A 21,508-nucleotide genomic window follows, 5' to 3' on the forward strand; every position below is an offset into this window, starting at 1 on the left:
CAATCTGCAACCAGTATGTGAGGGGAAAGGACTCAAAATGCATCAGTGTAAGGCTACAAAGATTTCGAAGCTCTTAAAAGATCTATTTTGCCATTTCCTGGCACATACTATTGCAGAACACTAACGCGGACAAAGGGGATAAAGGGAAACAGCCAGCTCTTTAGATATCCATTGACATTCTGAATTGCTGATGTAGGAGGGAGGGGCTCTGTACAGTGGGATGACAAACTTTATCCTTCCTCTCAAAGACCATGGGTGGCATCTCCATGACATCTTTTGGTCTCAACCAGCAGGATGCAGAAATCCCAGGATCACTCCTGAATTTAGGCCACCCACAAAGCAGCAGCACCATGCTGTGCTATAATAATCCAAAAGTATCTTGAACATATACTCACATTATCAAGAGAATGAAATGAAATGAAAGCTGCAAGATTAAAGGCAACCGAGTGGCATTGCTGTTAATCTTCTCTTTAGAAAGCCCAGTTTAGACTGTATTATTACAGGCTTTGGCTAAAAGGTAGGTATAAATAAGGAAGGAAAAGCAGCAGACAAATGTGCATCTTTATTAAAAGTATGTGTGATTGTGTATTCTCTAAAATATACTCTTATGCTCAACGTACAAGGCAAGACAAGTGAAATGCACGCACTCTTTCACGATGGTGATGCCAAGCCCAGGCAGTCTTTTTCCATTTAACAATTCAATTAGGTTTTTACATGCATTTATCAGAAGAAAAGAAAGTATGAGAGCAAAAAGCCTCTCACTAGTCTTTTAAATGAATACATCTTCAGAACTCCGGACCATTAACAATTTTTTGCATGGGAACTGAAGACGTTAAGCTTGCAGACTGAGCTATGGGGGTTATTTGGGCTTGTAATTACAAATTCTGGACAAAATATGAAAGGTTAGATGTGAAAAATCATTTGTCTGTGGAAAGTCCCATATTGAGAAAAATTGCAAATGACAAAAACAATATTGCTTAACAGAAGTATTTGATCCTTTCCTTACACTGACTCACAATACTAGAATTACTAGAAAAAAAACATTTTAGCAATCAAGGAGACGATTCAGTCCTTCTCTAGACCCATTCATGCTTATGTATTTGCAGAGTACCGCTAACAGCAAATGGATTTCCCATAACTGCACCTCACAGCCCCAGTCCAGTGCACAAACACCGCTGGGCATGTGCATTCCCACATGCAAAAGACAGGGTGGATCTCCCACACACCCCAGATGTCTACAAGGTAAGGTAAAGGTAAAGGACCCCTGACAGTTAAGTCCAGTCGCGAACGACTCTGGGGTTGTGGCGCTCATCTTGCTTTACTGGCTGAGGGAGCCAACGTTTGTCCACAGTTTTTTTCCAGTTCATGCGCCCAGCATGACCAAGCCACTTCTGGTGAAACCAGAGAAGCACGGAAACACTGTTTACCTTCCTGCCAGAGCAGTACTTATTTATCTACTTGCACTTTGACGTGCTTTTGAACTGCTAGGTTGGCAGGAGCTGGGACCGAGCAACGGGAGCTCACCCAGTCGTGGGGATTCAAACCACCGACCTTCTGATCGGCAAGCCCAAGGCTCAGTGGTTTACACCACAGCGCCAAATTTCATTAAATCCACATTGAAAAGCTATAGGCAAATTTATTGTAGCTGATCATTCTTACTCTGTCCTCCTTCTTGGGCAACTGATCATTTATAAGAGCTTTTGTACGCCTTAAGAAGTAGCGAGATATTTTCTGAGCTAGCCTCTGCATTGCTTTTCGACCTGTTGCTAGTTCTCTTTTGGTTGCAGTGTGCCTCTGACCATGTTCTACTGGATCAGAAAATTCCTTCTTGAATCGTGCTTCGTTACCCAAAAGTCCCGGTACAGCCCTAAGAGACAGGAAAAAATCAGTAGACATATTGTCATTCTTGTTGTGACCTCTTTCTTCCATCTGCTGTGATTTCTTGTGTGTCACTCCAGCACTCACATATCCAGTAGGATTCTACAACCAAAGATCCAGATTCTCTGTCTGCTGTTGTGTTCCAGCTCCTGGCTAACTAAATTCCAATGCATACTTTTAAATACGTTCATTTTCTAGGTACCCGAGGATGTACCCCTAAGATGGACTGAAATGTAATATTGGAGCATTTATAATACTGGTCTTGCCATAACTAAAACACTGTGCAAAAACACTATCTGTGCATGTAGATAAATAATAGAATGGCATCAACAGTGAATCAGCATTCAACCTATACTTGCAAGGTTCACTTTTATTGTGCTTACCAGTCCATGACACACCAAAGTTCCTTCATGTTGTTCTGCAGAATCGTCCCAGTAAGTCCCAATCGAACCTTGCACTTTAGCGCCTTCATGGTCTGGGTTATTTGCGATTTCGGATTCTTGATTCTATGCACTTCATCTACAATGACAGCCGACCACTCTAAGCTGGGAAAACAACCAGAAATTATGAGAGTCTCCCTAAATCCTCCAAATATATTATTTCATAAGCTCTTGCCAATGAGGTTTCCCATATTATGCAAAACAATGACACTCAAGACTGAACTTTCCATGGTTCTGGGAGAATGAGAGTACAGAGTATCAAAACAAAAAAAGGAGGGGGGATAAAAAATACAGCAAGTTTTTTTTTAAATGTAGCTGAAAAGTTAAAAAAAAAAGTTTCAATGTACTCCCTCCCATCTATGCTCCATATTACATGTTTGTCATGGCTCAAGCCCCACATACCTCACTTTCCCTACAAACCCCCTTTTGGCTATTCCACTACCCTCAGAAATTTGGTGGTAATAAATTATATGGATGACGATGATGACCCCCCAAACCCAGCCCCTCATACAAGCTTGAAGAAGAAACAGATAAGGGGAAAATACAGACCATTCCACTCATGGGATTCAATCTCTCCCTTGAGCCTCCTTGGCCTGTGGACATAGCATGTTTGGTTTTCTCAGAGAGAAGCACCCACTGACATTCCCTCCAGCACAGATGTCAGTACTGACAGAACTGGATAAGGGCCTTTTAAGTCAACATTGTCCACGCCTCAGAGAACTGGTGCCAAGTGAAGTATGGTACTTGCAAGCTTGCAGAACAACTAATATGGTCTTAGGTCAGCCAGCAGGGCCCATTTGGAGATGCCCAGGTATCTGGCTTGATCAGAGAGACCTGGCTTGTCTTTCCCTGGGAATAGATAGATAGATAGATAGATAGATAGAGATGATAGATAGATAATTTATTTGCTTGCTTGCCACCCATCTGACTGGGTTGTGCCAACTGACTGTGACCAGACTTTCCTACTTACTTGTACCTACAGAGAAATTCTTGACACTCCTTACAAACAGCAAGAGAAAAGAACTGATTTCTGTATTAGGGAGAAAGGATATATCTCTGAAGGGAGACAGGGAGAGAAACTGAATATAACTTTCAGCTGGGATTTTGTAATTATCCAAAGAAGTCCATAAGAGCCATAACTTAACAGCTACAGGCACAGCTAGATAACATTTGATTGCACCAATTCGGAATGACTTAGAACTGATGGTCGGGAGATTAAACCAAGTACAATACATTATTTGCCATCCAGCAAGAAATCATTTCAGAGTGATTCATACTTTAAGAGAGAGGTTAGGGTTGGTGCTCAGTCTATTGAATAAAGTTTTCAAAATTACATGAAGAAACAGGGCTAGCATTTAATAAAAGCGCTAAATGTTTCACATTTCAGAAATATCACAGTTCTATTGCATTACTGAAGCTTGCCTAGAGTGAGAGTGGTGTTTTTGGCTACAGCCCTTTCCTCTACACCCTCCCACTGACTGGTGGTTGCCAAAATGTTCCCTGCCCCAGACTTCATCAAATGTCACTAGTTGCAATTAAAAAACACTAGAGAAGTATTTCTCCACTCCAAGCAAAAATTTGGCCATTTCCCCTTTACGCATATATTTCTGCAATGCAGTTGAAGACATTTTCATTCTCCTATGCATGTTTAATTGGAAATTAAGTCCCACAGTTTGCAATGGAACCACTGACAACTTGTGTGCATAGGATTACAGCCACAATATATATGCTCAATGCATTTTCTCTTATTTCTCCCAAAGGTTTCAAGCATTCAGTGTCCTGGGTTTGCAAGAGTACCTTTAGGATGTTGTAACAACAACAACAACAACAACAACAACAACAACCCCACACTCATTGTCTGCAGTAGAGGTAGTTTTTAGAATTGTGTTACCTGTTAAGGTCATCCAAACAAAGGCGAAGGGTTTCATATGTTGTTAGTGCAACTTCACATTTCCCCTGCTTGATTCGACTCATTTCATAGTCCTTTCTATTGCCATGCAGAACTATCACCTTGAAATAGCCCCAGGTATCCAATTCATCTTTCCAATTATACAGGACAGAAAGGGGTGCCACAATCAGGAAAGGCTGGAAAGAAGAATGTGATGTGGTTTCTGAACCAGATACAAAGTGCTGAATACATACAAGCTGCGTCTGAGTACAAAACCCCCACACTGTTAATATTCCTATGCTATCCTATGCTTTACAGCTGCCTGGGCACAGCACAGTGAGAGGAATCCAGAAAAAAAGGTCCTTCAAGCTCATTAAGACCCAGCCAGAAGAGTTTCTTTCAATGTAGCCACCATCTTGTTTCTATGGCAAGTTTATGTAATTTGAATCCCTTGAGGCCTGAAGCAGCCCATATGGAGGCCTGCCAGTTGACGGAACACCCCCTCCCCATTTTTGCTCAGGAATATGCAAGTTTTAAGCATGCCTACTTGGAGCAAACCTGGAAAATCCCCAAGACGAGGGGAAGAACAGATGGCAAGGGAATGCCGACAGTCAAAGAGTGTCAGTTGGCTCCTAGCCAAAATCTGGTGACAAGCAAACTTTGAGAGAGGACTCTGGGTGGTGATGGAGGTGGAATATTCAAAATCCACTGTTTTTAATTTATATCAACCTTGGAAAGTCACCCTCTCAAAGCAGGGAAGGAAGATCTGTCTGCGTCCTGTTACCAAGCACCTAGGGATTTTAACACAGCTGACTAAGAAAGAGGCAGGAACTAAAGGTAGGCCAGGAAGCAGAACCTAGAAGTGTCATGGTGAAGGCCAGCCCAACTACAGGTGAGAAGTACAGAGGCAAGAAGGTGGAAGCATCCCCCTGTATATTAATGGGGAAGTGAAACATATCCCCCCTTCAGCTGCTTGTTAGGAACCAAGAGCCCACTTAAATTATCTGAAGCCTGTTGAGATTGCTTAGGCTCTATTGGGGTCACAAAAAATGTTTTCCAGGCAAGCTAATTATTCTCCAAGCTACTGGAAGGGTCAGCAAATGGTCCTTCAATTATCCCAGGAGAAGAAGAAGCCTATGGACCAGAGTTCTCCATGCCACCAACCACCACCACCACCACATTCTATAACATATTGCGGGGGTCACGCTGTGTAACTGTGGTCCATAGAACCTCACATACATAAAGCATAACTCCATTTAAAAATGGTTTGTATTGTTGTATCTTCAAGATGCCCCTAAGCTTACTTTCTTTGGAGCAGACGGCATGTCTTTTTTCATAGTTCTTCGCAAAAATTCAGGCATGTTATTTTCAATATCTGCACGTGTCCCCTTTTTGTGCAGCACTGCGGCCAAAAAGGAAATAACCTAGAAAGAAACGCAAGCTGAAGTGTTTAAGAGAAAATAATAACCAAATTGCACTCCGAACAAAACTCTGATGCACAGCGGAAGACTACATAGCTCTGTTCGCATATCAAAAGGACTGTGGGAACAAGTAGGAATTTGATGATGGTTCAGAAGAGGGACGCGGGTGGCGCTGTGGGTAAAAGCCTCAGCGCCTAGGGTTTGCCGATCGAAAGGTCGGCGGTTCGAATCCCCGCGGCGGGGTGCGCTCCCGCTGCTCGGTCCCAGCGCCTGCCAACCTAGCAGTTCGAAAGCACCCCGGGTGCAAGTAGATAAATAGGGACTGCTTACCAGCGGGAAGGTAAACGGCGTTCCGTGTGCTGCGCTGGCTCGCCAGATGCAGCTTGTCACGCTGGCCACGTGACCCGGAAGTGTCTCTGGACAGCGCTGGCCCCCGGCCTCTTGAGTGAGATGGGCGCACAACCCCAGAGTCTGTCAAGACTGGCCCGTACGGGCAGGGGTACCTTTACCTTTACCTTTACAGCTGGTGAAATGGCCTTTTCCACAAACAAGCAGTTAAGATTCACAACAAATGGGAAAGATAGTTTGCTAAGACGTGTTTTCTCAGAACTCATATAGATACATTGCCTCAGGACTCCAAAGACAAGGAATCTCAACAGAACCTCAGCCAGCCCCACTGCTGCAACTAAATACAGCATCCCAAAGCTAGGCAAGGAAAGGGACCCAAAACACTCTTCATCTGTCACAGAGTCTCCAGCTCTCAAGATGAGGAAACATGTGCCAACTAGCCCTTCCTAAAATAATAATAATAATAATAATTTATTATTTATACCCCGCCCATCTGGCTGAGTTTCCCCAGCCACTCTGGGCGGCTCCCAATCAGTGTTAAAAACAGTACAACCGCAAGAAGGCCCTCGGCGCTGGATCTCAGTGTCCGGGCTGAACGATGGGGGTGGAGACGCTCCTTCAGGTATACAGGACCAAGGCCGTTTAGGGCTTTAAAGGTCAGCACCAACACTTTGAATTGTGCTCGGAAACGTACTGGGAGCCAATGCAGATCTCTCAGAACCGGTGTTATGTGGTCCCGGCGGCCACTCCCAGTCACCAGTCTAGCTGCCGCATTCTGGATTAATTGCAGTTTCCGGGTCACCTTCAAAGGTAGCCCCACGTAGAGCGCGTTGCAGTAGTCCAAGCGTGAGATAACTAGAGCATGCACCACTCTAGCGAGACAGTTCGTGGGCAGGTAGGGTCTTAGCCGGCAATGTGCGGGCTGCAGAAAGGAGAGTCCTCCTGACAACCAATGCAAGTAATTTGTGCTGGCAAGTGTAACAGGGAGTCCAACCTCTTCTGCCAGGAGAATCTCACTCCATTTATTGATACACAGGACTTATTCTTCCTGGGCAGAATCAGAGCCAGGGCATCTGGAGCCACCAGAGGCCCAGTTCTAATGTAAGTCCCAAGATAGAATGGGCAGCATATAAATAAAGGGTAGCAAACAGTAGCCCTCCAGATGGTGGATTGCAGCACCTATCATCCTTGACCCTTGGCCACACTGGCTGGGGTAGATAGGAGCTAGAACCCAAAAATAGATCAAGCATCACAGATTCCCCACCCTTGCTATAAAGAGAACCATGTAGGCACAGAAAATGATCCGTATAAGTCAATTTGCAGCACTTGCTTTGATTTCACTAATTTAGTTACATGCAATGATGCCCTTAGCTTGTTGTAGAATTAAAAGTCAATATTACTTTAATCACATTCACAAAGTAGTCCTGCTTAAACCAGAATTTTACTGTTCAGCTAGGTGACCAGGATGAAAAAAAACAGGCAAGTTTAAAATATTCATCCATTAACCAGCTTTATCATTTCTTCTTGTAAATGTAATATCCCATGCCAGCCTTGGTTTGGATTCAGCTTGGTTTTTTGTCTCATGAAGTTTTATTTTATTTGGGTAATGTGGATAAAATTCCATGAAAAATACTTTTAAAAAGAAAAGAAAATATTCGTCCACATATCCACTTCCAGCTTACAATGAAATTCAAACTGTTGTGAAAAAGATGCTTCTAATTGGATTCCTGGTTCTCATCATGAACCACTGCTATTATCAAGTATAATGACACACAAAATAGGTGGCAAGCCATGCATGGAAACTTTTTTTTAAAAAAAGAGAAAGTGGTAAATTATGGAAAGAAGCTGTAGAATAAAACCAGTCTGGAGTTTAATCCCTGGATGTCTCACACAGCAGAGTGCTATTTCATCCTTGGAGTGAAAGAATGAATTGCCATTCTGAGAAAATAATGTTGCAGGCTTCCTTCCCCGCGCTGACAAGAAAGCATTTTTACAGTCTATCTTTCCTCACATACTGTCATTTTGTAATCAGTGGTATATACCAGTGTCTGGGAAAGAGTGTAATAAAATTCCCCAACAGGCAATATAAAAAAAGCAAGAGGAAGTCAGCCTTGTTTTTAAAAGGAAGCGTAGAGACTGTATACTCATGATCACTGTCTTAAGTTATTTCCCACTTTGTGACAATTCTGGAAAATTAAAGACCTCACTCCAGTCTCACCATCTGTTTGCCTTCCAGGTTTATCAAATATCATGGTCAGGACAGAAGAATGGACTCCCAACTTTCTCATTAATATCATTAGCTTAATTCTTTCTAGAGGGGTTTTTTAAACACCTGAAGCATCTAAAGGCCTCACAACCGAGGAGAGAAAAACTGGGGGGGGGGGGCGGGACGTGGCTGTGGCTTACTAAGTTTCGTTTCGTTAATTATCTAATTATGAAACCTAGGTATAAATATTATCAAAGCAGCTACAGACAAACACAATACTAAGAAGCAGAACAAATCAAGGGGCAGGAGAAATTTAGTTGTCCTCACAAGTTCACGCAATGGGTTTTTCGCCCCTGTCCTCCCCCTCTGGAGAGGAAAGGGTGATCGTTCCACCCGACAAGCTGCAATACTTGGCACAGACTAAACACAATGTTGAATTTCACCAAAGTGGGGTGGATAGGCAAAGACATAGCTGAGATGCTAAGGGTCAGGTGTAAAGGGTTGGCCAGGTATGAAGGAGGGGGTTGACAAAGGGGTAAGAGGGCTTGATGAGCAGAGCAAACAGAGATGGCAGCCCCTAGCGAAAACTTAGAACCATTAAAAGCAGGAAACAACAATCATTCAAATGACTGGCAACTCAACAGAATTTGTGAGTGCCCAATATCATCATGAGCACAAATCATCATGAACACAAGAGACCCTCGCAAAATTCAGCCAATTCTTTACTCTGCTCCAGACATCAACACATTTTTGTCCTTAGAATAGCAGAAAGGAGGTAAGATACCTGTACTGTTTTTCCAAGGCCCATGTCATCTCCAAGAATGCACCCGTTACCACAAACAGCGTGTCCATATAAAAACAGGGCCCCTTTTCTTTGATAATCACGTAGGTATCGATTAATTGTATATGGGATCCGATCTCCATCCTTAGACAGCTCATAGTCAACTGCAGATGAGGGAAATCTTCTGCCAGGGAAATGAGGCTTCTCCAAATCTTCATCATCAAATATTAAGTTCTTTGGGGCATATTTACTGGTTTTGATGCTACAGAGTTTTGCTATTAGTATTTTCTGTCCTTGAGAGCCCCTAAAAGATACAACTGCAAAAGAATTCCCATTTTCATCTGTTTCCAAGGATGTTATTGTGGCTTCACAAAGCTTCTCATTTTCAGGAAAAGGAGCAAGACATTTATCTCCAACTTGCCATCTGCCTGTTAAAAATCACATACAACAAAAATAGTGTTTCAACCTGAATGAAATTCAGTGGAGTGTACTTAATTAAATTCTATTCATTTTTTCCCCCTGAATAAACCCACATAAAGTTGGGATGCAAACTGTTTTAAATTAGTCCTGCAAAAATCAAGACGCATCCTAACACTGTTCTCTTCAAGGTAACAGAAAAATCACCCACCTGCCAAATCATCACACATTCTTAGTTATAGATAAGCACGGATCCCCAAATACCTATAAAACTGAAAGGGAGAAAAGAAACAAGCATAAGCAAAAAATTAGTATTAACAAGATAAAAGGCAAGTATCATCAACCGACATTTCGAACATACGATTAACCTCCATAAAGGAACACCCGAAACAAATGCTGTCATAACATTGTGTCCCAAATAATGGCATCTCCTGCTGGAAAAAAGAACCACATTGAGCTAACTGTACTTTTCACTTTAGTGGAGGGGGGAAACTGTGTCCCTCAAGATGTTGCTGGGCTCCAGCTGCCATCAGCCCCAGCCAGTATGGCCAGCAGATCCGCTCCACTTCCCAACGGGGAGGAGTCACAGCTGTCAACTTACAGATTTGAAAATAAGGGACCAGCAGCCTCGAAAATAAGGGATCAGCAGCCAAAAATAAGGGATTTTGCTTAGCTTATGCACGTCAGGGCTGCCGTCGTTCTGGCACAAGGAGTTCCATTGGCCCTTCCCCGCCCAAGAGACAGGGAGGGAAAGGACTCTCGCCCGCGAGCCCGGCATGAGGTGGTTGCGGCGGCGGCGCAGCCGCTAAAGCGCTGCCCTTCTGCGTCCCTCCCCTCCTCTTCCTCCTCCCTCAGGCCGCCTCCTCATCCGCCGCCGCCTCTGGCTTCCCCTGGCAGAGCGGCAGAAGCCTCGCAAGAGAGGGGCTGCCTGCCTGCCCACCGCCACCCGTCTCCTCACGACACGCCCCTGAGGGGGAAAAGGGAAAGACAGAGACATGGCAGCTCGTGCACGTGCTCTCTCTCGCGGCGGAGGACCCTGAGCCGCTGCTTCCCTCCCGAGCCAGGCGAGCATGAAACCCGGGAAATTTAAGGGACATCATCAATCCGGGACAGCAGTGGGACACGGCGCTGGGATAAGGGAGTTTCCCGCCAAATAAGGGACAACCGACACTGTGGGAGGAGTTGCGGTGGACCGCGTGGCCACCCACTCCCCACCGGGGGCAGGGGACTTTGTTCCCCGTTACCCAGGGAATCCTGGCCACATCAGAGCCCGGCCGGCCAATCCGCTGGCCGGGGGGGCGTGGCCAGGTCTGTTTAAATCGGAGGAGCGAGCTGGAGGGCTTCTGCTTTGGCTCACTTCCTCAATCACCCGCCCTCTCTCCCTATTTTGAAGGTTTTAGGCACTGGCCTTGCTACTGACTGCGGTTGGTCGCCTGTTGAGGGGGCCTGGTAGGATTTTTTCCACTTGGCAAATTGGCACAGGCCATTTGGTTTTCGCCTACCTCGTAGCAATCATCACAACTTTGTTAGGGTTGTGGTTAGGCATTGTTTAACCTTGTGGGGGGGAGGGGAGGTGTGACCATCACCTGCCCCTCCATGCTTAAGGGTATTCCGTTAAAGGAATCCGGGGGTACTGATTTTGTCCGAAGCCCGGGTCAGAGGCTAGGGCCACGACACAACCCCGATGGGAACACCAGGGGGAGCTTGAGTCGGTCTGCATTGACAGGGCTCCTCCATCCGGTGGTTTACCCTTACCAGACTTCCTGCACATCGGGCAGGAGTCAGATATAGTCAGGTCCAATCAATCCCTAAGCCAATACTGCTCACATTCTGTAATTCGATAAAGTTGTGCCCAAATTTGCCCAATAACATAAACCTAACATCCGTGTCCTTGTGTCTGTTATTTCCCAACGAGGGGGTGGCTGCGGCGTCTTGGCACGCAATCAACAGTTGTAGTCGAGCATCTTCTGCAGGGATTCGGGTTAGTCATCCAGGCTTTAGGAGATCTCAGGTGAGGCATCATATCAAGCTAAGAGACCAGCCCTTCTTCTCCTACATCCCTATGAGAGAGAGTAAGTGCTCTGCACTTAGGACAAAAGTCTCCCCCTCAACTATAATTATAATTCTTTTTTTTAAAGGTGACAAGCATAGCTGAAGTGGGGTTCTTCATGAAATACCAATCTGCAGGAAATCAGTATAAAATGCTGACAGTTTGATGCCCTGAAAAGGGACTTTGGCCCAGGTAAGCGTGCAGTGAGCTGCAGCCTAAACATCTCTTGAGAAAGGGGCTAGTGTGTGACTAAACTGACTCAATTACAGTGGTACCTCGGGTTAAGTACTTAATTCCTTCTGGAGATCCGTTCTTAACCTGAAACTGTTCTTAACCTGAAGCACCACTTTAGCTAATGGGGCCTCCCACTGCCGCTGCACCGCTGGAGCACGATTTCTGTTCTCATCCTGAAGCAAAGTTCTTAACCTGAAGCACTATTTCTGGCTTAGCGGCGTCTGTAACCTGAAGCGTCTGTAACCTGAAGCGTATGTATCCCAAGGTACCACTGTATCAGCAGAGCAGCAGGTGGCAGGAAAGAGATCAGAAGCTGAAGACTATTATTTGTTTATTGGTATTTATAGGCCGCTCATTAACCACATCCTCTGGACAGTAAATGTAAGAACGTAAGAAGAGTCTGCTGGATCAAGCCAACAGCATCCTGTTCTCACAGTGGCCAACCAGATGCCTGTAAAAAACTCCCAGGCAGGACCCGAGCACAAGACCACTCTCATCTCGTGCGGTTTCCAGCAACTGGCATTCAGCAGCATTAGCATAGTCATCATGGCTAGTAGCCACCAATAGCCTCCATGAGCTTATCTAACCCTCTTTTGATGCTATCCAAGCCGGTGGCCATCACTGCGTCTTGCGGGAGCAAGTTCCAAAGTTTACCTATGCGCTGTGTGAAGAAGTGCTTTCTTTTATGTGTTCTGAACCAATAGGGCCATGGGCGCAGCCAGGGGGCAGGAGGAGGCAGCTGCCCCCCTCCATCAAGTACCGTATTTTTTTGCACCATAACACTCACTTTTTTCCTCCTAAAAAGTAAGGGGAAATGTCTGTGCGTGTTATGGAGGGAATACCTATGGGTGGCATGCCTACGGATTTTCCTCCTCTAAAAACTACGTGCGTGTTATGGTCGGGTGTGTGTTATAGAGCGAAAAATACGGTAAATAAATAAAAACACTTAACTAAAAGTAGAAATAATCATAATATTTGAAACTGAAATGCTTGTTGAAGTCACTTGGATGACGTTGTGGCGCATTCTAGCGATGCAACTGGCAACCCGACTGAGTGATGGACTATGGTACACCATGTGGAAGGAGAAGAAACTCAGCAAAGAGCAGTTGAAAGAGCTGGACATAGTAGATGTAGTAAAAGAGGCAGAAATCTTTTATCCTATCACAGAAAAGGTTCTGCTCATCTCTCTTGTTCAGCCATGCTCCCCTTGTACCCTAGAACAGTCATTTGGTACATTGCGGAGAGTATAAACCTGGCTAAGGGTGATGATGGCAGGGGAGCGTCTCCATGGGTAATGCTTACTGAGTGCGCACACAAAAACCACATTTGGGGGAAAGGAGGAATTGGAGAAGGAAATGCAGAGAAGCATTTCAGCAAGTCCAAGGGGTAAAATGAAAAAGAAAATAAGATGAGAAAAGGCGTGTTCTTTGTAATTTTGCAAAATATACTTGTTAACTGTGGGAAAGATACTCCCTGGTGTTACTTTTTATTTTATTTTTTGACTTCCGAATCTGCTAGACAGAGCAGGATAACAGGTGGGTGTCCTAACCCCTCCCCCAAACATAAATCCTAGCTATGTCCATGAATATGACATGAAAGAAGGGTAAGGCCTGCACTTACAGCACCCCTGACCATGCTGAAATGCAGCAACCTCTGGAGGGCCACAGATTCCCCAGCAGCCCTAACATCAGGTTAGAGCGGCCTCAGCCCAATAACACACACAAAGGCAACGCAAGAGACCCTTCTTCTAAGCCAGCATTAAGACGCACAAGATAATATCACCAAGGCAACTGTCTGTAAACAAACAATAAGCATCCATAAAAATGGAAAAAGTAGCTTATTTCCCAAATCAGTTTTATCTTAAGCAATAGCAAACACAGTAAATAAAGAGTTCACTTGTCAGTGGTTCAGTGCTCATTTCTTCTCTTTCCAAAATATATTTTATCTTGAACAATCGCAAATGAAGTAAATAAAGAGTCTACTTGTGATATACCAGTGGTTCAGTGTTCAGACTTCATTCCGGTAAACCGGCGTTTCATTGCTAAATACCTTTAGTCATTGAGCTGTCAAAATCTACTGTAACAGAACTGCACCGAATTAACAAGGAAAACTAAATCAAAAAATAGGCTAAGAAAGCATAGTTAAGGCATAACTTTGTAGTAAACGATATACAAGAGAAGATGGTATGTAAGCAGCTTAAAGCAAGGGTATAAAGGTGAGACAATAACTAGTCTATTTGCACATACCTAGTTCCTACCCCCTGCTTCTTGGGAGAAAAGCAATGACAAACCTGGACAGCATCTTAAAATGCAGAGACATCACCTTGCCAACAAAGGTCTGTGTAGTTAAAGCTATGGTTTTCCCAGTAGTGATGTATGGAAGTGAGAGCTGAACCATAAAGAAGGCTGATCGCCAAAGAATTGATGCTTTTGACTTATGGTGCCGGAGGAGACTCTTGAGAGTCCCATGGACTGCAAGAAGATCAAACCTATCCATTCTTAAGGAAATCAGCCCTGAGTGCTCACTGGAAGGACAGATCCTGAAGCTGAGACTCCAATACTTTGGCCACCTCATCAGAAGAGACGACTCCGTGGAAAAGACCCTGATGTTGGGAAAGATGGAGGGCGCAAGGAGAAGGGGACGACAGAGGATGAGATGGTTGGACAGTGTTCTCAAAGCTACCAGCATGAGTTTGACCAAACTGCGGGAGGCAGTGGAAGACAGGAGTGCCTGGCGTGCTCTGGTCTAGGGGGTCACAAAGAGTCGGACACGACTAAACAATAACAGTTCCTACCCCCCCAGTCCCACTAATACAAAAAAATCTCTGTAGAAACTTACCTGTCCCCATCTGCATGTTTCCTTCGGGAGGAGCATAGAAAGAGGACGATGTCCTTCAGTTTGTTAAATCTCCTTTGGAAACATGGGCAGGGCTCACAAACCTAAACCTATTTGGGAAAGAAACTACTTTTGCCATTTTCAATGGACGTTTATTGTTTATTTACAGGTGACATTACCTGCAAACAATATCTCAGGTAATTGTTGGTATTATCTTGGTGTCGACTGCAGGAGTCAGCCCTGTTCATTGTTTTAGCATTAAGATGTAGGCAGGAATAATTAGAATTAAAGGTCACTTCCGGGCTGGGGGAAAGGAAGTTCCCCCGCGCGAGGCAAAAGCCCCGAACTCACGTGCCGAGAAGCCGCCGCAGCTTCTGCCACTTCCGGGGTTTCCAAGCTGCCCTATTTCGAAGCGAGCAGCAAGGTCTCGCGAGATCCAGCCGTGGTCTCGCGGGGTCCGGGTCTCCACAGAGCATCTCCTCTCAGGATGAAATCGCCCTAGACTTGACAGGACAGAGTCGCCCGCCCGGCCTCAGAGTCTATGGTTGTTATTCGAGCTCCATTTCCCCTTCCTTGTCTCACCCTCGCTTGTCGGCGCCGAAGGAGGAGAATTCCCACAGGGCACGATGCGGGGCTGAGCAGAAGAAGCCTGCCCAAGCCAAGGAGGAGCAGGCAGGAGTTAGGAAACTCCCGACTCTAACCTTTTTCCTATCTCTAGTGGGAAAGCGAACGGCTTTTGATGCCGGCTGGCGCGGCCAATTCTCGCGATAACGAAGTTTGGTGCTTCCCCTCACCCCCTTTTGCTGGGGCTGTGCTCGCTCGCAGTCTCCGCTTGCTCCTTTGGCGCGGCGGCTGGAGCTCAGACCGCAGGAATAAAAGAGTCAAAGCCAAGTTGCTGCAGCCGTGTGAAATTTTTTTTTAAAAATAAAGCCGTTTTACTGAGCAGTTGTTGCGCCTAGAGCTGCCTTCTGGCAGCATCGTGATTCAGCACCGTCTAGGCAGGCAGAAATTCAACAGGTGCAGCCTATCAGTGCACCGCCATCCTGGGGGAAACGCTGCGCCTGCCGGTTTTCTGCCTGCTGTGCTGCTGTGAAATTGCCTGTAGTACAAACCCACTGCTGAATTTGGACTCTTTCGAGTATCTTTCTGAGCCTAAGTTACAATGGGAAGCCCAACCCTTGGGGAAGCTGCTGCTCGGACTCTGGACCCCACCCATCTGACTGGGTTTCCCCAGCCACTCTAGGCGGCTTCCAGCAAAATATTAAAATACAATAATTTATCAAATATTAAAAGCTTCCCTTTTAATAGTGCTCTCATGTTGTTGTGCAGTCAAGCAAGATTCAAGTAGCCATAGACAATTTTAATAGGAATAATTAATAATAATGCCCTTGTGCACAAAGAAAAGTATGGGTGTTCCATATTTGCTCTTCTATGACTTTGCAACAGTACTAGTTACAGATAGGTAGCCGTGTTGGTCTGCCATAGTCAAAACAAAAAAAATTTTTTCCTTCCAGTAGCACCTTAAAGACCAACTAAGTTAGTTCTTGGTATGAGCTTTTGTGTGCATGCACACTTCTTCAGTAATCACACCAATCTGGCGCTGGGTAATTGATTTACAGCCTCGAAATCAGACTACGGTTTCCCCTGTAGAGATTTCCAGTTCCAAACGTAGCAGATATTTGATCCATTTGTCTCTGGAGAAGACCACGGTCTTAACAGAAACTATGAAAGATGGTTTATAGCTGGTTAATCCTCAAAACTTGAACCATCAGAGTACTATTGCAGCACAAGGAAATCTCTACTCGGATTTCACGCTAGCTGTTTTGGAATTGAAGGAAGGTTGCTCAAAATCAAATGTAATCTAGTACCAACGAACTGGCACTAGCCAAAATATACAAACAATGGGAAATTTGACTACTTTCATTCTGAAGCAATGCCACAAGAAATACACTTTTACTTAAATGTGATCTGTGAACATAGGTCCATGTATGACATTAAATGCTGATAAAATAAACAATAGGGATTTGCCTGCCCTTGAGAAATTATATATATTGCCCTACATGGAGTCTTAGAAAACCAGCTAGCTGCACTAATCAGGAAAATTCTTATTGTTGCTCTATCCTTGAGGACCAACAATATTCTGTATTTAATTTTTTTTAAGTACTTTTGTTTATTTGAACTTAATATGCCACCAAATCCATGCTGATACAAAAAAAAGCACGGAGGGGTGTGTGCATAGATACATAATGCTTGGGAATTAGGACGTGGTTGCAGAACACAATGCATACTGAGTACCTGTACCTTAAGCTGGGGATCCCTTTGTATGGACAGGTGTGTTCTTGGTGGTTTGTTTTGCTGAAAATATAAGTAGACCAAAAAGAAACCTTGTGGGCAAAGGGGAGTGGCAGTTCTAGGGAACAACAGATCATAAGCCTCATGTTTGGAATTTTGTGCAGTTATGTTTGCACATAAATAAGTCCTACTGAATTCAGGGGTTAGGATTGCAACCTGATATATTTTTATTTAGACAGACCTATAAACGGACTTCAAAATATGCTCTTCTTGGTTTTAACTGGTTGTCTTTGATTGACTGAATTAATGTTTTACTTGCATGTTTTAATGTTGTTTACTTGGTGCTCTATTGCTGTTTTAGTTGTATTTTATTACAGAATTTGTTTGATCTCAGTGAGCCACGTTGAGGACCATTTGGTGAAAAGGGGGAATACAAATTAAATATATAAATAAAACAGTTGCCCATACAGCACATGCTGTACATTTAACCATATGAAGGATGCATGAATTCATTTTTCTTGCAATACACAGGAAGCAGATCATGTGTCCTCGGTTATCCGCCAGCTGCAAACATATTCACCATTTTCTTATCCTGTGTTTGATGCAACACAGCAGAGTTGCAGGGAATTTAAAAGGTATTCATTGCTGGTATCAGGATTGGTATTCTTCATATTTGAACTACCCCAGATATTGTAATATCGCAGACTACTTTGTCTGAGGCCAGTTGCATGTTAAAAAGGTAAAGGTACCCCTGCCCGTACGGGCCAGTCTTGACAGACTCTAGGGTTGTGCGCCCATCTCACTCAAGAGGCCGGGGGCCAGCGCTGTCCGGAGACACTTCCGGGTCACGTGGCCAGCGTGACGAAGCTGCTCTGGCGAGCCAGAGCCGCACACGGAAACGCCGCTTACCTTCCCGCTAGTAAGCGGTCCCTATTTATCTACTTGCACCTGGGGGTGCTTTCGAACTGCTAGGTTGGCAGGCGCTGGGATCGAGCAACGGGAGCGCACCCCGCCGCGGGGATTCGAACCGCCGACCTTTCGATCGGCAAGCCCTAGGCGCTGAGGCTTTTACCCACAGCGCCACCCGCGTCCCGCGTTGCATGTTACCAATATGCATAATGGTTCATTCTTCCTCACCTACCTTAATACTGACTGTACAACACATCTAAAATAGAATGCACTTGATTAGAATAAGCAATATTAAAAATAAATGTGGATAGAAAACACATTTAGGTTCTCTAAACTTATTTCTCGTTGCATATTCCTGATCAAGATATAAAGAAATCTATCAGCCAGATCATGGGTAGACAGGGCCGGATCCGGCCCAACCGCCTTCTAAATCCGGCCCGTGGACTGTCCAGGAATCAGCATGTTTTTACATGAATAGAATGTGTCCTTTTATTTAAAATCCATCTCTGGGTTATTTGTTGGGCCTGCCTGATGTTTTTACATGAGTAGAATGTGTGCTTTTATTTAAAATGCATCTCTGGGTTATTTGTGGGACATAGAAATTCATTCATATTACCCCCTTCAAAAAAATATAGTCCGGCCCCCCACAAGGTCTGAGGGGCAGGGGACCGGCCCCCTGCTGAAAAAGTTTGCTGACCCTTGAGCCAGATGAATTAGCACATTGACCTCTGGTTTTTAATACTCTTGCTTACTGTCTCATAATCTGTCCTGTCCTAAAATGTAGCACAATTTTCATCTGCCATTGTTTTGTCTAAATCAGAATACGGTGCCTGTGGCTCTCCAAACATTGTACTACAATTCCCAAGATGGAATTGTACTACAACTCCCATGATGGGAGTTCGAGTCCGACAACATTTGGAAGGCCACTGGTTAGCCACCTCTGGTCTAAATAATGTAACTGGTACTTAATCAAATAGACAACATCTTAAAAAGTAGAGACATCACCTTGCCAACAAAGGTCCGTATAGTTAAAGCTATGGTTTTCCCAGTAGTGATGTATGGAAGTGAGAGCTGGACCGCAAAGAAGGCTGATCGCCGAAGAATTGATGCTTTTGAATTATGGTGCTGGAGGAGACTCTTGAGAGTCCCATGGACTGCAAGAAGATCAAACCTCTCCATTCTGAAGGAAATCAGCCCTGAGTGCTCACTGGAAGGACAGACCGTGAAGCTGAGGCTCCAATACTCTGGCCACCTCATGAGAAGAGAAGACTCCCTGGAAAAGACCCTGATGTTGGGAAAGATGGAGGGCACAAGGAGAAGGGGACGACAGAGGACGAGATGGTTGGATAGTGTTCTCGAAGCTACAAACATGAGTTTGACCAAACTGCGGGAGGCAGTGGAAGACAGAAGTGCCTGGCGTGCTTTGGTCCATGGGGTCACGAAGAGTCGGGCACGACTAAACGACTAAACAACAACAACTTAATCAAAATACATCTTCTGTTGGATGAAACCATAATTCTTTGCAAGAACATGCCTCACAGTTGGGCTAGATAAACTTTTATTCTGGGGGAGGAGTGTCATCTGTAATCACAGGGAAAGCAAGCAAAGAATACTTCAGCATACTATTCAGCCTCAAGCCATCACAAACCTTTCAGCATTTTTGCTTTCTTGACTGCATGTTTACCAAGAAGTAACTCCCAGTGCATCCAGTGGGGCTTAGTCATAGGAAGATGTGCAGAGGATTGCACCCTAAGAATATGGTTCAAATTTACACAAATGGAAAAAATGCAGGTCCTGGTTTGGTTTGGTTTTATTTGCCCCCTGGTAAACTCTGGATCAAGGGATGCGGGTGGCACTGTGGTCTAAACCACTGAGCCTTGGGCTTGCCGATTGGAAGGTCAGCGGTTCGAATCCACATGACGGGGTGAGCTCCCGTTGCTCGGTCCCAGCTCCTGCCAACCTAGCAGTTCAAAAGCACGTCAAAGTGCAAGTAGATAAATAGGTACCACTCTGGCAGGGAGGTAAACGGCGTTTCCGTGCGCTGCTCTGGTTTCGCCAGAAGCGGCTTAGTCATGCTGGCCACATGACCCAGAAAAACTGTCTGCGGACAAACGCCGGCTCCCTCAGCCTGTAAAGAGAGATGAGCGCCGCAACCCCAGAGTCGTCTGTGACTAGACTTAACTATCAGGGGTTCTTTTACCTTTTTATAAAACTCTGGATCAGGGACAATCTAGAAAATTCTCAGGACTAAAGGAGCTAGATATAAGGATATCACAGTAGCATTTTAAATGCTGACTAATGTTACTATGATTTATGTAGAAATATTTCAAAACAGGACAATATTGCAGCTTTAGACTGAGCAAATGTTCATTTCAGTCTACGGCATCTCCAGTAATTCTGCAGTGATCAACAATCCTTTTTGTAAAACATTAGGGCAGTTTTTCTCAGAGGACACTTTAGTTCTAAAAATAAAAGTATTTTCCCAATGCTGAAGTATGTTGTCAGAAAGGTTATAGTGAGTTTTATACTCAATTTATATACCTATAATATGCCACTTTATGTTTTCCCAACAAGCCAAAAATCTGCCTAGCCACTCAGAAATATTACCTTTTCCAAAATGTGTTGCGAATCGGAAGGTGTGCCTTTCAGCTTGCGTAATCTTGAAAGTATTTTATTCTACAAATGCTATGTACTGTTGATTCATTTCCCCACTGTGTCTGTTTAATTAATGGGTGACCTGAAGAAACTCTGAAATCGCATCCTTAAATAAATATTGTCCATAAATGGATCATGTCAGCAACACTCAACTTACACAGTTGCTTGGAATGGGCAACATAACGACGCTTGTCAGTTCTATTGGATTTGCAGCTGATTTTTATGCGGAATGGCCCTGTTTTCTTTTTCTCAAAAAAGCATGTGAACACTTAGAGGAGAAGTTAAACAAGCTCACTTCTATGGTGACTCTGGTCCCATTGAATCAAAGTAATTAATTATCCTTCAGAGATTTTTTTTTTATTATGTGTTAGTTACTTCACTTAAAAGGGGGGAAAAGACAGAAAGAACATGGTTCCAAGAACACAACAGAACTTTCCCAGCAGGCATAGTAGTTGAAGGAAAAGCTTTATGGAGATTACAAATGTATTTTAGGTTGTATTCAACTAAGTCCTACTCAGAGTAGACCCCTTCTAATGAACCTGGGTTTATCATGTCTATTAACTTCATTGAGTCTATTCTAAGTAGGAATAGTGTTCAGTACCACCCTTAACCTCAAAAAATATTTATTTATGGTGACAGAAAACAAGTACCGCAATAAATAATTAGTATCATGGGAATAATTCTTATTTTCATCGACCGTTGCATCTTCTTTGACACAGAAGGCTTTGGTGCAACCTAAGAGCTCCTCCACACTCCTGTTTGTCTACAAACCTGCTTAAGATTGCAATTCTATGCGCACTTCCCTGAGAACAATCTGCACTTAATGCAGTGGGGATTACTTCTGAGTAACCACGTGCTTTATTTATTCGTTGTAATTGTTTCTAAAGCTCTTGCAAAACAAAATGTTGTATGATAAATAACACTAAAGATGAGCCCTGCCTGCAGGCTTACAATCTTTTAGCACTTTGAACTTAGGGCTTTTTTGTTGATTCTACTACAACATGCTAAAATGTCTTTGCTTATGGAATTCTATTTTTGTCTTGTTTTGTAAAGTCGGCATGGGATGTTATTATATATGGGTTTTGCAACAATTGTATCTTAGTTTGTGTAGTATGTTTGCCAATCTTCTTTATTTTTCAGGTTTGAAAAGATTA

General features: G+C 44.2%; 1 protein-coding gene across 6 annotated transcripts in view; it reads right to left on the minus strand.

Annotated features, from left to right (window-relative positions):
- ERCC6L2 (ERCC excision repair 6 like 2) overlaps positions 1–14,954 on the minus strand; it is a 59,004-nt gene extending 44,050 nt beyond the window's left edge. The window contains exons 1-7 of one of the 6 annotated variants that reach the window (XM_053408265.1): positions 14,850–14,954; positions 9,591–9,651; positions 8,966–9,390; positions 5,511–5,630; positions 4,210–4,403; positions 2,262–2,423; positions 1,660–1,867 (exon numbers count right to left, since the gene is read on the minus strand). In XM_053408265.1, the coding sequence (XP_053264240.1) occupies positions 1,660–1,867; positions 2,262–2,423; positions 4,210–4,403; positions 5,511–5,630; positions 8,966–9,390; positions 9,591–9,609 (1,128 nt within the window). In that variant the 5' untranslated portion in view covers positions 9,610–9,651; positions 14,850–14,954. Of the gene's footprint in view, positions 1–1,659; positions 1,868–2,261; positions 2,424–4,209; positions 4,404–5,510; positions 5,631–8,965; positions 9,391–9,590; positions 9,652–14,501 lie in introns of all 6 variants that reach the window. The other 5 variants (XM_053408264.1, XM_053408263.1, XM_053408268.1 and 2 more) reach the window with 5 other exon arrangements.
- Positions 14,955–21,508: the final 6,554 nt, after the last annotated feature.

This window comes from Podarcis raffonei, chromosome 11 (genome assembly GCF_027172205.1).
Source record: "Podarcis raffonei isolate rPodRaf1 chromosome 11, rPodRaf1.pri, whole genome shotgun sequence".
Classification (NCBI taxonomy): Eukaryota; Metazoa; Chordata; class Lepidosauria; order Squamata; family Lacertidae; genus Podarcis; species Podarcis raffonei.